This window comes from Ceratotherium simum, chromosome 4 (genome assembly GCF_057802395.1).
Source record: "Ceratotherium simum simum isolate JZ-2026a chromosome 4, ASM5780239v1, whole genome shotgun sequence".
NCBI classification, from domain to species: Eukaryota; Metazoa; Chordata; class Mammalia; order Perissodactyla; family Rhinocerotidae; genus Ceratotherium; species Ceratotherium simum.
In genome coordinates, this window is record NC_141903.1 from 47523769 (window position 1) to 47545803 (window position 22035).

Sequence of the window (22035 nt, forward strand, 5' to 3'; positions counted from 1 at the left end):
ATTACTGGAGCCATTTTTTACAACTCAAAATCAGATTTAAGTGGCATTGAACTATATTTATCATTTTAACTCTAATAGCATAGGTTGTAGGAGACTAATTCAGAAAAAGCTGTGCTTGTTCCGCAATGCTTTAGTCTGGAGGGGCTCATCTTTCCTGACCAAAAGGTTTGGTGTGCATTGGGTGGGTGCTAGTCCTGAGCTTCTGTGGGGTTCTGCAGGTAGGTCCAGCTCCCCCTGCTGTTTCTCCTCAGCATCTGCTCTAGGTTTTGGGGATCTCTTTCCCTTTTCATTCTTTACCACTTTTATGGCTCGCTCTGCTTTGCAGAGATGTGTTGAAACCTCTCATTTGTTGATGGAGACTACCTTTCATTTTCTTCATCTTTCTAGGTTTTATTCATTATTATTTCCTTTTTTATTTCTTTACCATCATTTTAATGGATTTGTGGTCCAAGGAAAAAAAAAAGACACCTGCAATCAGTCTGCCATCTTGAACCTGATGTGTCTTCGTAGTTTGGCAGAAAATACTTGAAAACAATGATCATTTGAACTACCTAACCATCGCTTTATGTCTTGTATTCATTTCTCTTGGTTTTTTCTTCTTCTTAAGATTCTTTTAGGAAAAAAAAGAATTCTACTTTTAAGTGTTTGAAAACCTCATCTCTAATATGTGAGGAGAATTTCAGGCCTGGATATTTGAGGGGTGGGGGAGAGAGTTGAAAAAGGAAAGTCAAGTGGTTGGACTTTATTCCTAGTTTTTCAAAAAACCCTAAGAAATTAAATTATTTCCTTACTTAGTAATTGCTTTTTCCTTTCTAGGATAGTAGCCAAGGTTCTGGAGGACAACAAGCTGCCTGGTGCGATTTGTTCCTTGACTTGTGGTGGAGCAGATATCGGGTAGGTTAATAGACCGAGAGTATCTTTTCTGTTGAAGGGCCCTGGGTTGATCAACTAGAATCATCTTTACTAGGATAGCGAAACCCAGTCCAGCTAAGGAAGTGAGAATGATTTTTTGGAATCATTGTTATTATGGACCTCACTGGGCTCTTACTTTATTGATGCATAGCCTCTTTTGAGGGATAAGTAAGAATTGGCTTTTTATTTTTCTAATTTTTTGTGTGTGAGGAGATCAGCCCTGTGCTAACATCTGCCAATCCTCCTCTTTTTTTGCTGAACAAGACTGGCCCTGGGCTAACATCCGCGCCCATGTTCCTCCACTTTATATGGGACGCCGCCACAGCGCGGCTTGCCAAGCAGTGCGTCGGTGCACGCCTGGGAGCCAAATGGCGAACCCCGGGCCGCTGCAGCGGAGCGCACGCACTTAACAGCTTGCGCCACCGGGCCGACCCCAAGAATTGACTTTTTAACTGCCCAGAGCTACTACTGTAAGGTGTTTAAATCGTAAAATAGCAAACTGCTGTACCGGACAGTCCATGGCTTCCTGACACTTGATTTATAAAGGTCGTGTTTGCTTATAAAGCAAAGCTGTGAGATTGTAGTCTGGTGTTTCACTCTCCCCTGAGAACCTATCCTATTGTCTGGGTTCTTCAGCTGACCAAAAAAGGAGCCCTGGGAATATAGCTTCTTTTAAGAAATTTATTGTTTTTTAAAAATCGCCATACAGTTCACATACCATAAAATTGTACATTTAGAAATGTACAATTTAGTGGCTTTTAGAATATTCACCATGTTGTGTAACCATCACCATTATCTTATCTTATTCCAGAACATTTTTATTACCCTCAAAAGGAGCCTTGTACCCGTTAGCAGTCACTTCTCACTCCCCCTCCGCCCCTAGCTCTTGACAACCCCTCATCTACTTTCTGTTTCTGGATTTGCCTTTTTGGGACATTTCATATAAATGGAATCATACAACATGTGCCCTTTTGTGTCTGGCTTCTTTCACTTAGCATAATGTCAGAGCCTCTCTCTAAGCTGGAACTGACTATAATTGCTCTGAACCATGATGAAAGCTGAGGTTGTTATTACTGGCTTAGACTTTGATTAGATGAGGTTTCTATGGAGTCAAGTCTTATAAACTTATACTGGTGTGGTTAAAATCTTAGTCTCCCTCTATCGCTTTAACCATACTACTGTACTTACTGGGCAGTCTCAAAAAGGAGTAAAAGATCAGTCTTTTTTTCATAGGAATGAGAAAATATTAGAAAATACAACTCCCAATTAGAGTGCATAGTGAAGTATTATCTAAATGTCATTTAAAACATGAATAGTCTATCCTTTGACCCACTGTGTTCTTGGGCATCCAAACCCTTGCGTTGGCTGTGGAATAGCTCAAATAATTACGGTAGCATATGCAAGAGTGCATTAAGCAACAGGCACCTTGAGTATCAGAGCTCACGTTTGCTCGGCTGACCCTGGGGAAGCCTCCATGTGTGATCTCATCAAGCTGTTCCAGCCCTACATTACTCTGATGCTGTGACTGCCCTGCTTGGTCCACGCCAAGCCCTTTGAATCACTAAACGATGAGCAAAGAGGTTCAAATCGATGGTATCTCGTCTACATTCCTTAGGAACAACTGGAAATCCCAGCACAGCCTTTATAAGTCAGCTTCCATGAGGGATAATTAGGATGTTTTCCTAGTCTTTAGATTTTTAATTCTTAAAGGAATTAGTAGTGTAAGAGTCTGCAAAATAACTGGGGCTCTCATCAAGGAAATGCTAAGGTTGTGTTGTCCAGTCACCCACTCAGTACAGGAAGGACTTTTTTCCTTAACAACATCCTTGAAGTGATTTCTGTTTATAGAAAGCTCGCGGAACAGGTTAGCCTGTTCTGCTGTGTGGTTCATTTTCACGAAGACCTCTCCTTGCTCCCCTGGCTTAGACTTCCTTGTGTCTTTGACTGACTTTCCATGACAAGGGCCCATGTCAGAGTTGTCTAGTCTGTTAGGTGCTGCCATTGCTGGGTTTCTCTGCTTGGGTGACCGTGTCTGTTCCCCTGCAGCACGGCAATGGCCAAAGATGAGCGGGTGAACCTGCTGTCCTTCACTGGGAGCACTCAGGTGGGAAAACAGGTGGCCCTTATGGTGCAGGAGAGGTTTGGTAAGTGTTGGCTTTCTAGTGAGATTTTAATTCCCTCAGGTATGGATGTGAAATCTAAAAGTTGGGGTTTTTTTCCTTGACCCTTTCCATGAAGACATCAGCCATATTTATTTCAAAGTCCAAGTAAAAGAAAGGGTACAGTTATTAGTGGGTTAATATTAGGGAGATCACAAATTTAATAGAATAATTTGGAAAAAGATGTCATTATCCCCCTAAATGACTATAGTAGAATCATATCAAATATATTTATCAATTTCTATCAGACCTGATTGGCAAATTAGAAAAAGAAAACTCACAATTTAAACAGAACCAGTGGGTATACAGGACCTAGAGTGAATGTGAAATAGAAGACTTACATCTGTTCTTCTATCATTTATATTTCATGTATATGTGACTGAAAAGGGTTGTATAGACATAGCTTTGTATGCTCCACTTTATGGCTCATTAAAGAGGTCTTCAAGGATAATATTGACTGTCAGTTATTGGCTATTCTGAATTTAGACTCTAACCCTAGCATAAGATGAGACTTGACTAGTTAATCTGCCAGCCATTTTGAGGCAAACGAATTTCAAATCTTCGTGCTGGGGCGTGTAAAGTAAGAATGGCATTCATAGCCTGCTGTATAACTTTCCTAGACTGTAGGTTGGCAATGTATTTCAGGAGCTCTCATATTCATACCCTTTGGCCCTGACCTAAGTTGATAATCAAGAGGTAAATAATCAATAACCAATATATTCAACACTAGAGAAGTAGCTAAATAAAACTTGGTACATCACCATGATGGAAGATTATGCAGTGATTTTTTTTTTAAACAGCTCTAATAACTTAGGGAAAAGGTATAAGATACTAATCATAAAATAAAGCAAAATTAATTAGATAGTATGATCTCAACTAAATATAAATGCACAGGAAAGAGATTGGAAGGCACTATACCAAATTGTGAAGAGAGATTTTATGGTGACCTATGGGACATAGCTTTTTGCCTGCTTGATACTTACTGCTTTTTAAAAAAAAATAATGTTCTAGAATAAACACATAATTTAACTGTTTTTTTTTTATGGTGGTAAATATATCTATAACATAAAACTTACCTTTTTAATCACTTTGAAGTATACAGTCCTGTGGCATTAAGTACATTTACATTGTTGTGCAACCGTCACCGCAGTCTGTCTCCAGAACTTTTTTGTTTTCCCAACTCTGTAGCCATTAAAAACTAACTCCCCATTTCTGCCTTTTCCCAGCCGTAGGCAACCACCATTCTACTTTCTGTCTCTATGGATTTGACTACTCTAAAAACCCTATATAAGTAGAATCACACAATATTTGTCCTCTTGTGTCTGGCTTATTTCACTTAGCACAATGTCTTTGAAGTTGGTCCATGTTGTAGCATGTATCATAATTTCCTTCCTTTTTAAGGCTGCATAATATTCCATTGTATGTATACACCACATTTTGTTTATCCATTCATTTGTTGTTAGACACTTGGGTTGCTTCCACCTTTTAGGTATTGTGAATTATGCTGTTATGAGCATGGGTATACAAGAATCTTTTCAAGTCCTTGCTTTTCATTTCTTTTAAGTACCCAGAAGTGAGATTACTAGATCATTGGTAATTCTGTGTTTAATTTGTGGGAAATTGTCATACAATTTTCCACAGTGACTGTACCATTTTACACTGTTTGGAGTTTTTTGGGATATAATTTCAAACTTAGAGAAAAGTTACAAGACTAATGCAAGGAATTCCTATATTCCCTTTAATGAGGTTCACCAATTGCTTACATTTTGCCCCACTTGCTTTATCATTTTCTCCCTCTCCAGCAACACACACACACACACACACATACATATAGTGGGTGCATATTATTTTTGAACCTTTGGGAAAGCTGAAGACATTGTATTCATTTACCACTAAATATTTGGATGTATTTCCTAAGAACAAGGACATTCTGTCATATAACCATGGTACAATTATTAAAATTGGGAAATTTGACATTAATGCAATGCTCATGCTATGTTTAAATCAGAAAATAGATTGAAACATAATTGGGATAGGCTATGATTTGAGGCCGTCTAGCAGTGTGCATTAAATACTGAAATAGGCATTAATTTGTGTTTATATATTTTTAAAGGAAGAAGTTTGTTAGAGCTTGGAGGAAACAATGCCATTATTGGTAAGGCTGCCGTTTCTTTACTTTTTTTTTGCTAGTTTTTCTGCTCAGAGTATCTGCAGTAGCCATCCTGAATATACAGAACTTGTTTGTGACGAACTCATCCTTTCTATGTTGTGTGTGTCTAAGACCTAATTCCCATGTTAGGAATTTTACTTGTGAGACAGGACACAATGGTTTGAAGGCAGAGGTAACTAGGAGGGAAAGGTATTCATGTTTGGAAAATGTTACCTGGGGCTTAGAATCTGGGTTTGAGACTTTCTAGTATGGCATTGTTTCTTGTTGTTTTTCCTTCTCCTATTTTCTGAAAACTGGCCACATGGTTCTCTAGAATAAGGAAGTAACTCTTACATGACTTGCTGATTTCCTTTAGATTTCATAAACATCTGTTTTTCTTTAGTGGAATAGTAAGTGCTTTTATATTGGGAAGGAACACTTCCTTAAGGCATTTTATCACTTACTTGTAGGCTTGGATATTACTTAATCCTCCTTTTCAGCTGTTTGGCACAGAAGGAAGTAGTCTACCAGCTTAACTTCTGGACAATGTAATGAACATCGGTAGGTTGAGACTTAATAGAAGCATGGATTTTGTGATAAAAAGCAAAACTTGCTAATTGGTATATTGCTATCATTATCATCATGCTTTTTTGTTTGTCTGTTTGTTTTGCTTGAGGAAGATCTGCCCTGAGCTAACATCTGTGCCAGTCTTCCTCTATTTTGTGTGTGGGTCGCCAGCTTGGCTGCCGATGAGCGTTGTAGGTCTGCACCTGGGAACTGGACCTGGGCTGCTGCAGTGGAGCACACGGAACTTAACCACTAGGCCACGGGGCTGCCCCCTATCAACATGTTTAAATAAATGCCTGTGTGTTAGTGGTATATACCAGAAGTTTCAAAAGTGTATGGTGAAGGATTTGTTCTGGATGAACTTCTAATCTAGTTAGAGGGAGAGTTCATTTAAACATATAGTTAGTGTTGAGTGAGCACTGGGCGTATTTGTCAGGTACTGTGCTCAACTGTTTCATATGCATTATTTCATCTAATCCCCACGATAATCCCTTGAGGTAGGTACCATTATTAATCTCATTTGAAGGTCACACCCTGAGGCTTAAAATGATTATGTGCCTGAAGTGACAGGCTAGCAAGTGACAGAGCCAGCATTTGTATCCTGGTAATCAGACCCCAGAACATAGCTCTTTCCTTAACTCCTTACCATCACCTATTAGTACCTCAGACATTGTTATCCATTTTATGGATGAGGAAACTGAGGCTTAAAAAGGTAAAATAACATAATTAAAAAGTGGTGGAGGGCCGGCCTGGTGGTGTAGTGGTTAAGTCCGTGTGCTCTGCTGGGGCGACCCAGTGTTCGTGGGTTCGGATCCTGGGTGTGCACTGACACACTGCTTGTCAAGTCATGCTGTGGCGGCATCCCATATAAAGTAGAGGAAGATGGGCATGGATGTTAGCGCGAGGCCAGTCTTCCTCAGCAAAAAGAGGAGAATTGTCAACAGATGTTAGCTCAGGGCTACTCTTCCTCACAAAAAAAAAAAAAAAATTAAAAAAAAAAAAGCGGTGGAGATGGATTGGTCGGTTTGGTTACACAAGCCACCTTCTTAACCATCATGCTAGTCTGAGAATGCTATTAAATTGGACAGGGGAAAGTTGAAGATGTAAGAGGGGATTGTGACTGTAAGTTTCTGGAAGGGATAAGAAGGAAGGAATTACAAATAACATAAATGGAAGTGTTAACCTTGTAAGGACTATGTAGTTTTTTCTTCTGAGGGCAGAAGAGGAGGAGGAAGGAATAGACGAAAGTAGAGAGGAATTTGAAAGTGATTTTGCACTGATCTCTTCAGAGGAAGCCGGAAAGGGCCTTGTGTATGATCACTTAGAGATTTTCCACGAGGTTGGGGGTGAGGTCATTTAGTGCAGGACTAAAAGGCTTGAGGGGTTTCAGAGATTTGGAAAAGCTTCTGTAGAGGGGCAGCAAGTGGTGTTTAAGGGAATGGACTGATGCAGATGAGGGTGTAGATGTTGTTAGAGAGCATGGTTAGACGGCGATGATAATCAGAAGAGTCCCATTGCCCTCTCTATGGGCCCAGGGAAGCTGGCATCAAAATGGGCCATAGGGTGGAGACTGGAGGCGAGTAGTTGACAAAGAGGGTGGTGGTGTTAGAGAAGAGACCACACAAGGAGGGTACAGAGGAGGCTTAGTATGAAGAAGTTAGAGGAGGGAGAGCCTCCATATACATCTGTACTTGGGTAAAGATCATAGGTCTCATTGCTCTATTCTCATATAATCTTCCTTGGGAGAAAAGTTGCCTCTGCAATGTGAACATGCTTATTTTACAGGGAGAGTTCTGATGTTCTCTTACTGCGCTTTCTAAAGGCATCGTTTTATGCCAGTTAGCAAGTACCTTGTCTGCCTACTTCGTGATACTGATGAGTGTGTGTTTGTGCTTCTCTAAGCTTTTGAGGATGCGGACCTCAGTTTAGTCGTTCCATCGGCTCTCTTTGCGGCCGTGGGGACAGCTGGCCAGAGGTGTACCACTGCAAGGCGCCTGGTGAGTGTGTCTGCATAGGCACCTGAGACTGTCCTGCTCTTCAAACACTTTAACAAATTGTGCTGTTAGGGAGGTGTCATAGAAGTACTGCTAGAAAAATGTATTCTCTGGACGTGGTTGGCAACTATGTGGCCCTGCTATCTTCCGTGCTCACGGCAGACGTCGCTCATCGACCAGAGACTCTGCCTTACCCCCCAACTCCAAGCTAAAAATAGTCTCACACCAATTGATTGGAGTTGGACTAGGCGATGAGACCTATTTTCAATCCTACATCTAGAACAATACAGACAAAGTCCAGTGTCACTTGGAGAATCAAACAAGCTAAAAATTTGAAAAATTCAAAAACTATTAGCTAAAAGATAGACAGCCTTGGCTTTTTTATAGAAACATTTTAAGTAGTAAAACAGTTTAAAGATTTTAATTTTGGGTCTTAAGTCTAAGTCTTAGACTTGATGTGGCATGGTTTATTGAAAAGCAGATGACTCGATGTATGTATGTTCTCTCTATATAAATATATAGTCTGACTCCTCATATATAGGGCACATTAATACTAAGTATACGTAAGGAGATATGGTTTAGCTTCAGTGTGTGGGGTTTGGGAATTTTAATGTCCACACTTAGATTTGAGCTGGATTTCAATCCTGTGTGGGGTACAACCTTGATTTTCATGACTCTTATGGTACTGAAAAACTATGTATACTGCAACCAAACAAGTTTTGGTTAGGTACAAAATTGGGCTACATTTGCCATTTTTTTGTTGTTGTTGAGTTTTCCTCCTGTAATTAAAAAAAGAAACTGTTTACAATTAAATTACAGAGGAATTGGTTTTGAGTTTTTACTGTCACCCACAATGAGTTTGATCAAAATCCTTATAAGGTTGACATAATCTAAATTAATTAGAATAAAAAATTTGTGCAAATTAAGTCTTTACTTTTCCCATGACTTTTCATTTTCGTCTTTTCCTATATTTTACAACAAATAAGTATCAATCTTTCCTTTGTTTTTATATTACTCAGTTGAAAGTTCTCAAAAAAGTCTAAGGTACAATATACTTATCTTGTAAGTACTTATTTACAATTTATTAAATTTTTTTACCTTAATTATTTATTACATTAATGCTAAGAAGGAAGCAGGGATACTCCAAAAGATGATAACCTTCAGTACATGGTCAAATAAGAAATGACATAAAAGTCAAGCATTTCTCTATTCAGCCGACTTTCATTTTTCCTTTGTGTCTTAGAGCAAATATACATAGCCAGGCTTTATATTTATTTAGTGCTAAATATTAGAGGATACTATTAGTCATTGCCCATATTGATTTCCATAGGGATAGTTAGTGGTTTGTAGAAAAAACCATTCCGGTACTGCAGACTTCTCCATGACTAGTTCTCATAATGTCAATCCATTCGTTACATGGAGACCAACCCAGAGAATGGATGGTTTGACCAGTTCACCTCTACCACTGGGAATGTAGCATGGAGCTCACATCCTACCTAGAATGAGTCCAAGGGTTACCCTCATCTGATTAAGTCCTCACTCTGGAGATCTCCTCAGCCCAAGGCTAACAGCATGCTGTTACTTAGCAGAGGTAGGCTGACCAAACCGTTGTGGTATGTGTTCACCATGAGTCAAATGGTTACAGTGTGGGACAAGTGTACTTTGTTGAGGTTCCCTGCTAATTAACACTTCGAATACTCTAGAACAGAAACAAACATCACTGATTTGTGAAGCTTAGCCAAATAAGTCCTTAGAAACTTGATAAAGACATAGCTTTTGATTGTATTCTAACATTCACCTATAGGAAATTATTGTCTTCATGTAGTTAATATTAAAATTAGAAATTAAAAAATTATTAAAATATTTTAATATTTAAAAATTATTAATAAAAATAAACATGCTTCTATTTTCAGAGATCACAATATCTCAAAAACTATTAAGTATTAATCAGTATTAAAAATTCTACATTGTTAACAAATTTGTACATTTATTTTACTATTCCCATGAGTGTTTCTTTTTTCACTTAGTTTTTACACGAAAGCATCCATGATGAAGTTATAAATAGACTCAAAAAGGCCTATGCGCAGATCCGTGTTGGGAACCCATGGGACTGTGAGTACTGATTTCAAAGATGTTCCTTTTTGGCAGCCACTGTTATGAGTGTTCTCATCTTCTTTGTTTTTTTTCCTTTTCTGAGCTGAGGGCGTCTGAAGCAGGTTCTTGGGCATTTGGAGGGATGTGGCTGCTCCTAGGTTAGGATCCTGAGTGCTTGATGTGGGCTAGCGGGTGAGCCTGGGCGATGGTGTTTAGATGGGACGAGTTTGATGAGCTTTTCTCTCTTCACTACCGTTACCTCGTCCGAGCCACCACCATCCTCTCTCCTGGAAGGCTGTAAGAGTCACCTGGAAGGCTGTAAGAGTCACCTGACTTTCCTGCGTCCACTTCTGCCTTCCACAGTAACCAGAATGATTTTTAAAAATGTAATTAGATAACTCACTCTCCTGCTTAAAACACTCCAGTGACTTCTCATTGCTTTTAGACTAAAACCTAAATTCCTTCTGAGTCCCTCTTTAGCAGGTTTATAATCTTTGGTGATCTGACCCTGCCTCTTCCCCTGCCCATCCTCTGACCCCCTGTGTACCATTTGCCCCCTTGGCCTGAGCCCCAGCTTCTCCAACCTTCTTTCAGTGTTCCAGGAATTCCAGGCTCTGTCTTGCTGCTCTCTGCTGGAAATGATCTTCCCCCAGCTCTTCCCACAACTGGCTCTGCTACAATGCCACCTCCTCACTGAGGCCTGTTTAAGTCTTCCTCTTCTGTCCCCCCGGGGTCACCTTTAATGCTGCTGCTTTTTGGCAGCCATACTAGGGCAGCATCGTTCTCTCCCCCTTAAATTGCACACCAACTGCCAAGTCTGAGTTGATCGCACTGAGAGTGATCACACTGTAATCAATACACAGGTCCTGTATTTTTAATGCAGTGCTCTGATTAATTGGTAGCCAGTCCTCTAAACCAGGGCTTGACCAACAGATTTGGGCCGCTACCCATTTTTGTAAAGAAAGTTTATCAGCACACGGCCACACCCACTCGTTTACATATCTTCTGTGGCTGTTTTCACACTACAGTGGCAGACTTGAGTAGTTGTGGCAGAGACCACACTCATGCAAAGCATTAAATACTTACTCTCCGGTCCTTTATAGAAAAAAGTTGCTGACTCCTGATGTAAATTGAGGGGATATATGAAGGGATGGATCTGTTCATTGGGAAAGCTGTTAAAATAATGAAATGATGCCATTTAGGGTGAAATGAAGAGCATTCCTTTTTCTCTCCAGCTAATGTTCTCTATGGGCCACTCCACACCAAACAGGCAGTGAGCATGTTTCTTGGAGCAGTGGAAGAAGCAAAAAAAGAAGGTGGCACCGTGGTCTATGGTGGCAAGGTAATGAAAACTGAGATCAGTACTGACGGATTTTTGCTTCTTTTCCCTTAGGCACCAGCAGGGCTCTGGGCAAATTGTTGAAGGGTCCCCAACAGCCATCTTTCTTTCCTCCATCCCTTTTGTAAGGAGGAAATATATGTTTAAAGAATGACAACATAAAATACATGGAACATTTCTGGAAGGACACACAAGAGACTCAGAGCCATGGTTGCCTTTGAATTGAGTCCCTGGGAATTTGCATGGAAGGGAGACCTCTTTTTCATGGTACAGTAGAAGACTGTATTCAGTTAGAACCCACATTTAGTGGTGATTTCTAAAAGTCAGTTAAGGCAGGGAATCAAAAAAATACATACCAAAAACATTTTATCTTAATTTAACACACAATTACATTTGTTTGATTCTTTTGATGTAGAGCCAAGGTGTTTTCTTCATGTGTGGTAGGAATTTGTCTTCATCCTTGCATAAACTATGCCTATAATTTATTATCTACAATTTGGTTTCACTTTCTTTAAAATCGAGAACTGAGTCTCTTGCAAAGCAATCTGAGAGCAGAATCCTTCTCCTTAGTCATCTTATCGTTGACACACCCATATCTAATTGGACAGAGGTGTGTATGGATATTTGTGTATTTTTTTGGCTACTCACTTATATTGAGTTTTTTCTAAAGCATTCAACTTAATCTTTCTTTCTTTTGTGTAATATTTAAGTTATGTAATGGAATATGGCATTACAATAACAAATTCAACTGCCACGCCCAGGATTGGGAGTAAATGCAGCTGACTCTTGGTAAACACACAGCTCAGCGGGTGAGAGCAAAATTACACAGGCCACTGGAGAGCCAACCACCAGCCCAAGCAGCTTGCTATGGGCATCAGGATATTTTATAGAAGGAAAAGTGAGCATTAGTTAAGTGAACAGGAGCTGGTAAGGTGGTTACATGGAGATTGGTTAAAGAGTGTCTACAGTATACCCTTTGGGAGCTTCTGATTTTTGTACAATGTGTATTAGTTTGCTAGGGCTGCCATAACGGAATACCACAGACTGAGTGGCTTAAACAACAGAATTTTTCTTGCAGTTCTGGAGGCTGAGTCCAAAATCAAGACGCTGACACAGGCCTCTATTCCTGGTGTGCAGACGGCCACCTTCTTGCAGTGTCCTCACATAGCCTTTTCCTCTGTGCATGGAGAGAGGGAGTCTCCCGTGTCTCTTCCTCTCCTTATCAGGAAATCAGTTCTATTAGGTTAGGTAGGGCCCCACCGGTATAACCTCACTTACCTTTAATTACCTCCTTGAAGGTCCTGTCTCCGAAGTCAGTCACACTGGGGGGTTAAGGCTTCAACATATGAATTTGGGGGTAGGGAACACGATACAGTCTATAACACAATGGGTATAGATTACCTATTTTTTAATGATAGAAATTTTAAAATAACCACCTATAACAATGTTTTTTCACTGTAACTTGGTTGTGACACATGCACAGCTCTCTATCGTTGACTCGTTTTTTGTATTTTTCTCTGATCAGCTAAGTTAGAACCAATGGAAGGCAGAGAAAATTTTCAATCATGATGGGAAGTCATTGTGGAGAAATAATTCACCTATAAATGGTGTTTATATTTTTCTCATAAGTATTGGCAAAGTTTGTATCCTCTGATCCAAGTACCAGAAAACAAAATGCTTTCATTCTTTTTATTTCATTTCTCTACTGAAGGTAATGGATCGCCCTGGAAATTATGTAGAACCAACAATTGTGACAGATCTTGCCCACAACGCGTCCATTGCACACACAGAGACTTTTGCTCCAATTCTTTATGTCTTTAAATTCAAGGTAAAAATGAATTTTCTTTTCTCTAATGTTGAAACAAATGAGAAGACTAGAAGAAAATGATGGTGTATTAAATTTCACTCAATTAGCAATTAGGGAGATTTTAGAAAGTCACTCTGTTAGAAGAAATTTGAAGATTAAGGATAATCTATGATGAGAGTAACACGTTAAGCTATAGAGCATGTCAAGCTAGCTGCCAGGGAAACCGAAACAAGCAGAGGACCAATGTTGGAATTTATGGAGAATGTGGCCCTCGTCTCCTGTCACCTGATTCTGAGCTGTGTGGGCCATAAAGACAGCTTCTACATAGAAGGGACCAGATAGTTTGATAGCCTGGGTGCTAAGTCTCAGTGGACAAAAGGATGCAGGGGCAACCTAAAGACCTTCAGTTACCACCTGTGTATCAGAGGACAGGCTGCAGAGGTTTTAACAGATGAAAACTACAGCTCTCCTTCCCCAGCATGAGACTGGCCCTAGCCATGCCAGCAAATATTTAGAGATTGAATCAAGGTTTGAATATGCCATGACGAACAGTTAAAGAATAATGAGAATTGCATCTCGTTGCAATTATATGATTGCATTTTTAAAAATCTTGTTTTAAATTGTCTATCATTGTTTCACATAATGTAACTAGAGAGCATAATTTCATGTTCTGTAGTGTGTGTGTGTGTGTTTGACTGTGAGTTCTTGAACAAATTATTTAGCCTCTCTTGCCTAATCTGCAAATTGGGGGTAATATAAAACTGTGTCATAGGGTGAGTTAAATAACTAAATGCATGCTAAGTGCTTAGGTCAGTGTGTTATGCACAATAAGAGGTCAATAAATATTAGCAATTACGTATATGCAGTAGCTTGAATGGAATAATGTATTCATCTGTTTCTCCAAGTACAACTAAGGGGAAAACTCCACAAAGCACTATATAAGGGAAACATAGAATTAGTAAGATGTTGACTCTTGAGTTTCCTTTTGTGCACTAAAATCATACTGGTACATGTCATGAGTTTACCATCCGTGAACTTTGACCTGAACACTGTGTGTCATCTAACAACTTCCAACATCTGTCCTTTTAGAATGAAGAAGAGGTCTTTGCGTGGAATAATGAAGTAAAACAGGGACTTTCAAGTAGCATCTTTACCAAGGATTTGGGCAGAATCTTCCGCTGGCTTGGGTATAACTTTGTCTATTTTGAAAACTTATGTAAGTCTGATTTGTGTGGTGAATGGACTTTAAAAAAAGAAGATGAAATCATCATAGTTGAAAATCCATTTTTTAGCATTGAGAGTCTTAGAGGTTTTGTTTAGATTTTTTATTTGTTTTTGTTCTTTTGCTTTGTTTTTTACTCTGCTATCCATTGCTCTCACGGTGCCTCCCTTTTTACACACAGACCGAAAGGATCAGACTGTGGCATTGTAAACGTCAATATTCCGACGAGCGGCGCTGAGATTGGAGGTGCATTTGGTATGTAGAGAGTTGTTTCTCCTTTTCCATGTTGGGCAGTGTATTAGTCGGCTAGGGCTGCCATAACAGGATACCACAGATTGAGTGGCTTAAACAGCAGAAATTTATTTTCCCACAGTTCTGGAGGCTGGAAATCCAAGATCAAGGTATTGACAGGTTTGATTTTTCCTGAGGCCTCTCTTCCTGGCTTGCAGACAGCCGCCTTCCTCCAGTGTCCTCACGTGGCATTTTCTCTGTGCACACACATCTGTGGTGTCTCTCTTATATGGACACCAGTCCTGTTGGTTTAGGGCCCCACCCTTATGACTTCACTTCACTTTACCTCCTTAAAGTCTCTGTTGCCAAATACAGCCACATTCTAAGGTATTGGAGGTTAGGACTTCAACATATGAATTTTGGGAGGGGACACGATTCAGTCCATAACAGGTGGCAGAGGAAAAGCACTGGTAGCTTTTTAAAAAGTTTAATGAAGAAACTGAAATAATAACTTATCTGTTCTAACATGCTTGAGAGAACTTAACGTTCCGTATTTGGAGTTATTGTCCAAGGTCCTACGTTTTATTCTCAGACACAGCATCACATTAGAGCAGGGGCCCTTAACCTGAGATATGTGGACCCCAGAAACAGTGGCAACTGTTTTCTGGGGAGAGGGTCCTGACCCAAAAAAGATTAAGAACGCCTGCTTTAAAGCCAGAAAATTTCACACAAAAAATTCTGGTTTTTAATTTGCAAAGTGGGCATAGTACATGTTAAGTGTTATCTTTTATCTTAGATAAAATCCTAAGTTGTTTCTTTTCACTGGGCCCTGCTCTTATTTTCTCTTAATAAGCCTTTAGTTCTTAGTGCTTAAACTTAGTGATAGTAATAGTTAAAAAAAAAAAAACCCTTCCCAACAATCATATATTAAGTTTTACTTGTTAAACTTGATCTAAAATATAGTAAAAACAGATTGCCTTGGGGTTTTTTAAATATATGTAGAAGCAAAAGAAACATGCATTAATACCTGTAAAAGTTTGAATAATTAGTGGCATTCTTTTATATGTTTTTGACCAAACACAATAATTAGTATTCATTGTTCAGAGTTTGACAAAGGTTCACATTTTCATTTCAGCCCTTCACCCCTGCCCTCCACTACTTAGTGGCCCGAATATGAGTCTATCGCTCCTTCTGTAGGCCTTAATCCCTGTTTCCAGCCCACGCCTTCTCTCCACGTGACTCTTCTTCATTTCAGCCTTCACAGTTAAAGTTTTTTAAAAGTCTTAAAATGGAAAAAGCAGTTCTGCTCACACTTTTCTCTTCCTCCTCCTGTCCCAGAGGCAACTACTTTAAGATTCTTTTTTTTTTTTTTTGGTGAGGAAGATCAGCCCTGAGCTAACATCTGATGCCAATCCTCCTCTTTTTGCTGAGGAAGACTGGCCCTGGGCTAACATCCATGCCCATCTTCCTCTACTTTATATGGGACGCTGCCACAACATGGCTTGGCAAGTGCTGCATCAGTACGCGCCCAGGATCGGAAATGGTGAACCGCGGGTCGCTACAGCAGAGTGTGCGCACTTAACCGCTGCGCCACCGGCCAGCGCCTACTTGGAGATTCTTACTGAAAGAAAAAAGTAAATTGATCTTTGAATTTACTTCAATTTTTCTAAGTCACGTACTTCAACTGCTCGCTCTTTCACAACTTGAGACATTCTATACTTGCCCTCTGTTAAGACAGATTAACCTTCTTAAACCCTCCCTCTCTTTCCCTGTACGTGATATGACATTATTGCACAGGTGAGGCGAAGAGGAAACCAGGTACAAGTCTCTAAGAGTCTTCTCCCAGTGGAGTCACACAAGATGTGCTTAATTCTTCCAGCAACGGATTGTGGCAACATACGTGAAATGTTGTCTCCCAGGAAAGCTCATGAGGGACTCGGTGACCAGGGCTTTTACTGGGGCTGGTCACGTAGGCACCCTCTGCCCAGCACACACCAAAATTCCAGACTCCCAGAAGGAAAGCAGGGGTTTAACATAAACTGCATTGTTTATACAAAAACAGTTTAAGTCTAGTGTGATACCCTTGTCCTTTAGGGAAAGTTTTATATTAGCATAGGGAGCTGTTTTTCAGCTAAGTTCCCAGATGCTGGCCACGCTGCAAGTAGACCTACTATGCCTTTTATGCCATTTCTGTAGTTTGTAATAATTTTTCCTCAGAATTTTGAAGCTATTGCTCATTTGTCTTCTGGTTTCCAATATTGTGGTTGAAAAGCCCAATCTATTTTGATATCTGATATTTTTTTCCCCCGTTTCACAATTTTTTGGGTCTACCATGTATGTCTGATGTTCTGAAATTTCACAGTAATAGCACTCAGTGGAGATCTTTGTAAAAATTTTTGTTGGACAGTCACTGGGCCAGTGATTGGCGTTAGAATATTGGGACTCAAAAATTTTCAGTTCTAGGAAGTTTTTGCTACTTTTCTTTTCTTTTGGTAGTATTTCTTCGATAACTTTTTTCCTTCTATTTTGTCTACTTTAATTTCTAGAATTCCTATTATTTGAATGTTATCTCTTGAAGAATTGTCTACTTTTTATATTTTCCCTATTTTCCACCTCTTTATTCTTTTTTGTTTTTTATATGGAAGGTTTCCTCAAATTTTTCTTCTGATCTTTCTATTAAGTTTTTTCCTCCTCTGCTGTTATTAAAAACAACACCAAGACTTATTTCTTGTGCTTTGATGGCACACTTTTAAATAGTATCCTTTTCTTGTTTTATGGAATCATTATCTTGTAATCTCTCTAAGGATATTAATATAACATTTAAAAATATTTTATTATAAAAGCAGTTTATGTTGTAGAAAATTGTATATAGATAAGCATAAATGAGAAAATAAAATTATATTTCCACCTTCCAGAGGTTTCCACTCTTAACAACTTGGTCTAATGGTAAGGTTTTTTTAAGGTTCTCTGTTGCTTCCTGACATATTTCTGTTAACTCTTAATTCCTTTTATTTTATTTTCCCTCTTAGTTCCTTTTTCCTGTTTATTTTGGTCTCTGTCTTTTATTGATGTGTTTGCAGAGGAGATGCTCTGGGCTACGTGTGAAGTAAGTGGTCGGGTAGCTCTGGTCTCCTTTCGGTATCTTCATGTTAGGGATACCGAGTAGGAGCCCACACAGAAAGAGACTGCTCAAGAGGTGTGAGCTGCTTTTATATTTCTCTAGGAGGAGAAAAGCACACTGGTGGTGGCAGGGAGTCTGGGAGTGATGCCTGGAAACAGTACATGAGAAGGTCTACTTGGTAAGAAAAGGCTTTGGGAAGGCGGGTTTGGGCTTCAAGTGGTTGGAATGTGCTTTTACATTCTTCTACTTTCTGCTCTGTCTTTGTGCGCTTTCACTTGATTTTATTTGTTTGACCTTCCTCAGCTCTCCCTTCCCTGAGCATCGCTTTTGTACCATTGTTTTTCTCCCTTGTCCAGCTTCAGCTGGTGCCCAGCACCCGACTGTGAAGCTTTCTCATTGGTAGTTTCTGTCTAGAGAGAGCATGGGAGCAGGACACGTGGGGTCAGTCTGCAGGAGAAAGTGGGAGCAGCTGTCCTTTTGGCTTTCTCCCTGGGTGCAGTTACTCCCTTGCAGACTGTGGAAGCAGTAGGTGATGGAGGAGGGCAGGGTGCTGTGGGCCTGGCTGGCAAGCTGGGGGATACCAGCTTTGGGAATAGAGAGCATGACCCTTGAAAGTGGATTAGCTTGTTCACCTAGCACATAGGTAACTGGCAAGGGAGGCTGCTTCTGGGAGATTTTGACTAGGAGTTGTTTCTTTTACTTGTATTCTGTTTTTCTCCCACTTGGGTAGAAATAGCTTCATCCAAGTGCAATAAAACAGAATATGTGAGTTTGGGCTCATGTGGTGTTATGTTGTGGAGAGCACAGGTGAGAGACAAGGGCACTCATCTTAGTCTCATTTACTTCTTCTCACTAGCTCTGTAACCTTGAGTGAGTGTCCCAACCTTGGCTCCTTAGAGACTCGGCGACTTTATGTCTGTCAGGAATTCCTGAGGTGCCTTTGGCTGTGGCTGGTTAAGTCTCAAACACATGTACATTCTGCCTGCTTCCCATTCTTTGAAGTCAGTCATGTTCCTTGTACTTTTTCTTTCTTTCTTTCTTTCTTTTTTGTGAGGAAGATTGGCCCTAAGCTAACATTTGTTGCCAATCTTCCTCTTTTTGCTTGAGGAAGATTGTTGCTGAGCTAACATCTGTGCCCATCTTCCTCTATTCTGTATATGGGGCGCCACCACAGCATGGTTTGATGAGCAGTGTGTAGGTCCGTGCCTGGGATCTGAACCCGTGAACCCTGGGCTGCCGAAGCAGAGTGCATGAACTTAACCACTATGCCACCGGGCTGGCCCCTCCTTTTACTTTTCTTGTGCACTTGAGATCTAGAGTGGCAAACATTTAGCAGTGGCTTTTTTGTAACCCATTTAATGGGGACACTTTTCCTCTCAGGAAAAAAATCAAGTAATTAGTTAATAGGGAAGCTTTTATTTTCTGAATTATTATAGTTTCCTATTTTATTTATTTATTTACTTATTTATTCCCATCAAAATGAGAATATGCATGTTTTTCCTGCTAATTCAATACAATTTACTGAGAGAGATAAAGAAGAAAGTTACAGTCTCCATATTCTTATGCCCTGAAAACTATAAATGACATGTATGATATATGTCATCAGACTTTTGTGTTTCTATCCCTTTTTTTTCTTTTATAAAACTGGATCTATATTAACATTGTTTTGTTTTTTCTTCACCAACTTGTAACTTTGACATTTCACCTTGTTAAATCTGCCAGATGTTGTTTTAATGGCATAAAAATATTCTATATAATGTATGTACTATCCTTCATATAACTTGTTCATTTTCTCCTCCCTAGTACCATCAACTACAGTAAGGACCTTCCTCTGGCTCAAGGAATCAAGTTTCAGTAAAGCTGACAGTAAACTGACTTCAAGTCTTTCAGGCATTCTTGCAGCTCTTTCTTCTGAAGAACACAAAGGAAATTAAGATTTACCCTGAATAAATGCATCAGTTTTAATATGACAGTGGCTAATTCCATATCTCCAGAGGCAATGATTAAATCAACAGACTCATTTTTTTAAAAATAAAAATAAAATTTTCACAACATAGCCATATTTAGTAAAAGATAGATTAGATGGATTTTTATGTTATTTGTAATTCTTGAGTTTTTAAAAATTTATGATTATAGAAAAGATAATAGATGTCATGGTAGGAATTTGGAAAACAGAACAGAATGGAGAAGAAAAGAGAAGGCTTCTCAGTAGATGCAGGAACATCTCCTGAGTGAGTAAAGAATTTTGTAGCGAGTATTGATTCCCATTACCCTCACATAGCATCTGTTGGAAAGGGTGTGATTGAAAGGGAGTCGTATCCCTTACACGTAGAGGACCGCAGCACAGTATCCGTGTGGAATGACTTGGGTATTCATCACCATTGTGGCTTCTGTTGCTCATGATGGCTTTTGTCACCATAGGAGAGATTTGCAGGGTGGATGTATGTTTTGCTCCTGCCCTAGAACTTACACCTGGTGAGAAGTCTGCCTGTGCATAATTCTATTGAAGGCACATCTGGATTTCTTATGCAACCTTAGACCATTTTCTTTGGCCATTAGCTTCTATAGTTGCCCTTGGATTTGTTCTTGGAGAATAGCTACAATGTGTGTGGCAGCATGTGTTAGCAGTGAACTGGGGGAAAATCACTTTCTTTTTGCTGAGAAGCTGCACTGGAGCCTTTGGAGTGGTTCAGCCCGGGGCCTCTGTCAGGCCACGCTGGCCCTTGCAGTTCTCCTGTCTTCCGGGCGGTCTACACTCCCCTGCTGGGTAGCAGCCACCACTCCCTCTACTCCTGCCAGATTGGACCCCGGCAGAAGCCTTTGAAGAAGATGACGTTTGTAGATGACCTGATGCCTCAGGATGTGTGGAGAGATTGGGGCAACTGGTGAAGAGTTTGGGATTGAGTTTTGACACAGAAGCAAGCAAATGAAAAACTAAGCAATTATAAATTTATCAAGGAAGGAAGGGGATTCATGATACGTTCCATGGCCCAGCTGTGACTAGTGTTCACCTAGGTATGCTGTTGTCAACCTTGAATATTAAGTCAGATACCAACAGTATACCTATTTGAGAGCATGTTGGCAGAAAGAAGTCAGGGATGTGGGTAGATCAGAAAGAGAGGTAGTTGTTCATGTTCTGTAGTGGAAAATCAATAATGCCTAAAATTACAAAAGCAAGAAATACTAGGCTTATGAAGGTAGAGGGTAAATTCTGAAAAGAAGCATTGCCTGAGGGGAGGGCAAGGGCGGGTGGGACATGGAGACAGGAGGAATTGCTGTGTTTCATAACAAGCCTTGTAGAGCTATTTGACTCTTTAAATCAAGAGAATGTATAACTTGGATAAAAATTAAAACCAACAAAAACGAACATGATGTTGGAGAATCAGGTACTTAGAGTCCAGCATTCTCAGACCTCCTTTCCTCCACCCCCTCCCCAGCACACACGTACACTCGTCTGCTCGCCATTATTGGACTCGGGACTCTTTAAATGTATCACGAAATGATCCTACTGAAAGCCAAAATTTCTTCCATATGTTAAGGTTCAAAATAGACTAGATTATGCTATATTTGAGATACATATACTTTTTACAATAAGCGGTTGCTTAAGAAAATCATGCAATTTTGGCGTTAACTTTAAAAATCTTCATGTGGTTTTTCTTTTTAGGTCACAATGTTTAAGTATTCTAGCCCCGTCTTATTTAGTGACTATAATACTGTTTAGAGAAAGTAAAGCACAATTTAAAACATTTTTAGGAATCATGTAATAATAGGCCATTTTCATTTTGTGAAGTTGTGCAAGATTGTTGATTGAAATATTTTCTTATACCTTGGTGTTTACCAGCATATTATTTTTAAACAAATGTTCAAAAATACTAGCTGTATCAGTGTTTAATTTTTAATTTTTTACATTTATAATTTCTCTCCAATTAGGTATTTAAGGAGGCTGTCTGTCCTCCTGTGTATCTGCTAAAGCCACGACATCGTGGCCAATTTGGAAGAATGATTTCTAGTCTGCTGGTTAGAGGGGGTGACTGGCAGCTCTAATCTTAGGTATAGAAGTTGAGTAAAACTGATTCTGAAAGCTTTCTTTGAAACTAATTCATAATTTTTCTACAATTTGTAGCAACAAGGACATTTTTTGTCATAACGTTTATTAAAAAAATTTCCCTTTAAATTGGTCCTCCTTGTTCTTTTTTACTGATTTAACAAATAAGAGTATGTTGTTAGTATTTTTAACCACGAAAGTTAAAATGTCCATTTGTATGTGTTGTCACTGGCCATGTATTCTAAGGTGTCAGGAGTCCTGTACTGCTGAGCCCCTCTGACTCTCCTGCCCCTACTGCCTGCATCCCATGTTGTAGCCGCCATGCCCGTTCCCAGCCTCTGCTGTGAACGCGAGGAGCTGTGGTTAGCGTGCCGACGTCCGCCACTACAGTGAGC

General features: G+C 39.7%; 1 protein-coding gene across 1 annotated transcript in view; it reads left to right on the top strand.

Annotated features, from left to right (window-relative positions):
* ALDH7A1 (aldehyde dehydrogenase 7 family member A1) overlaps positions 1-21769 on the top strand; it is a 37483-nt gene extending 15714 nt beyond the window's left edge. The window contains exons 8-18 of the mRNA XM_004420255.3: positions 817-894; positions 2959-3056; positions 5185-5226; positions 7690-7784; positions 9809-9893; positions 11111-11217; positions 12926-13042; positions 14111-14208; positions 14425-14498; positions 17698-17773; positions 19399-21769. Coding sequence (XP_004420312.2) covers positions 817-894; positions 2959-3056; positions 5185-5226; positions 7690-7784; positions 9809-9893; positions 11111-11217; positions 12926-13042; positions 14111-14208; positions 14425-14498; positions 17698-17773; positions 19399-19453 — 925 coding nt within the window. The 3' untranslated portion in view covers positions 19454-21769. The remainder of the gene's footprint in view (positions 1-816; positions 895-2958; positions 3057-5184; positions 5227-7689; positions 7785-9808; positions 9894-11110; positions 11218-12925; positions 13043-14110; positions 14209-14424; positions 14499-17697; positions 17774-19398) is intronic.
* The last annotated feature ends 266 nt before the right edge of the window (positions 21770-22035 follow it).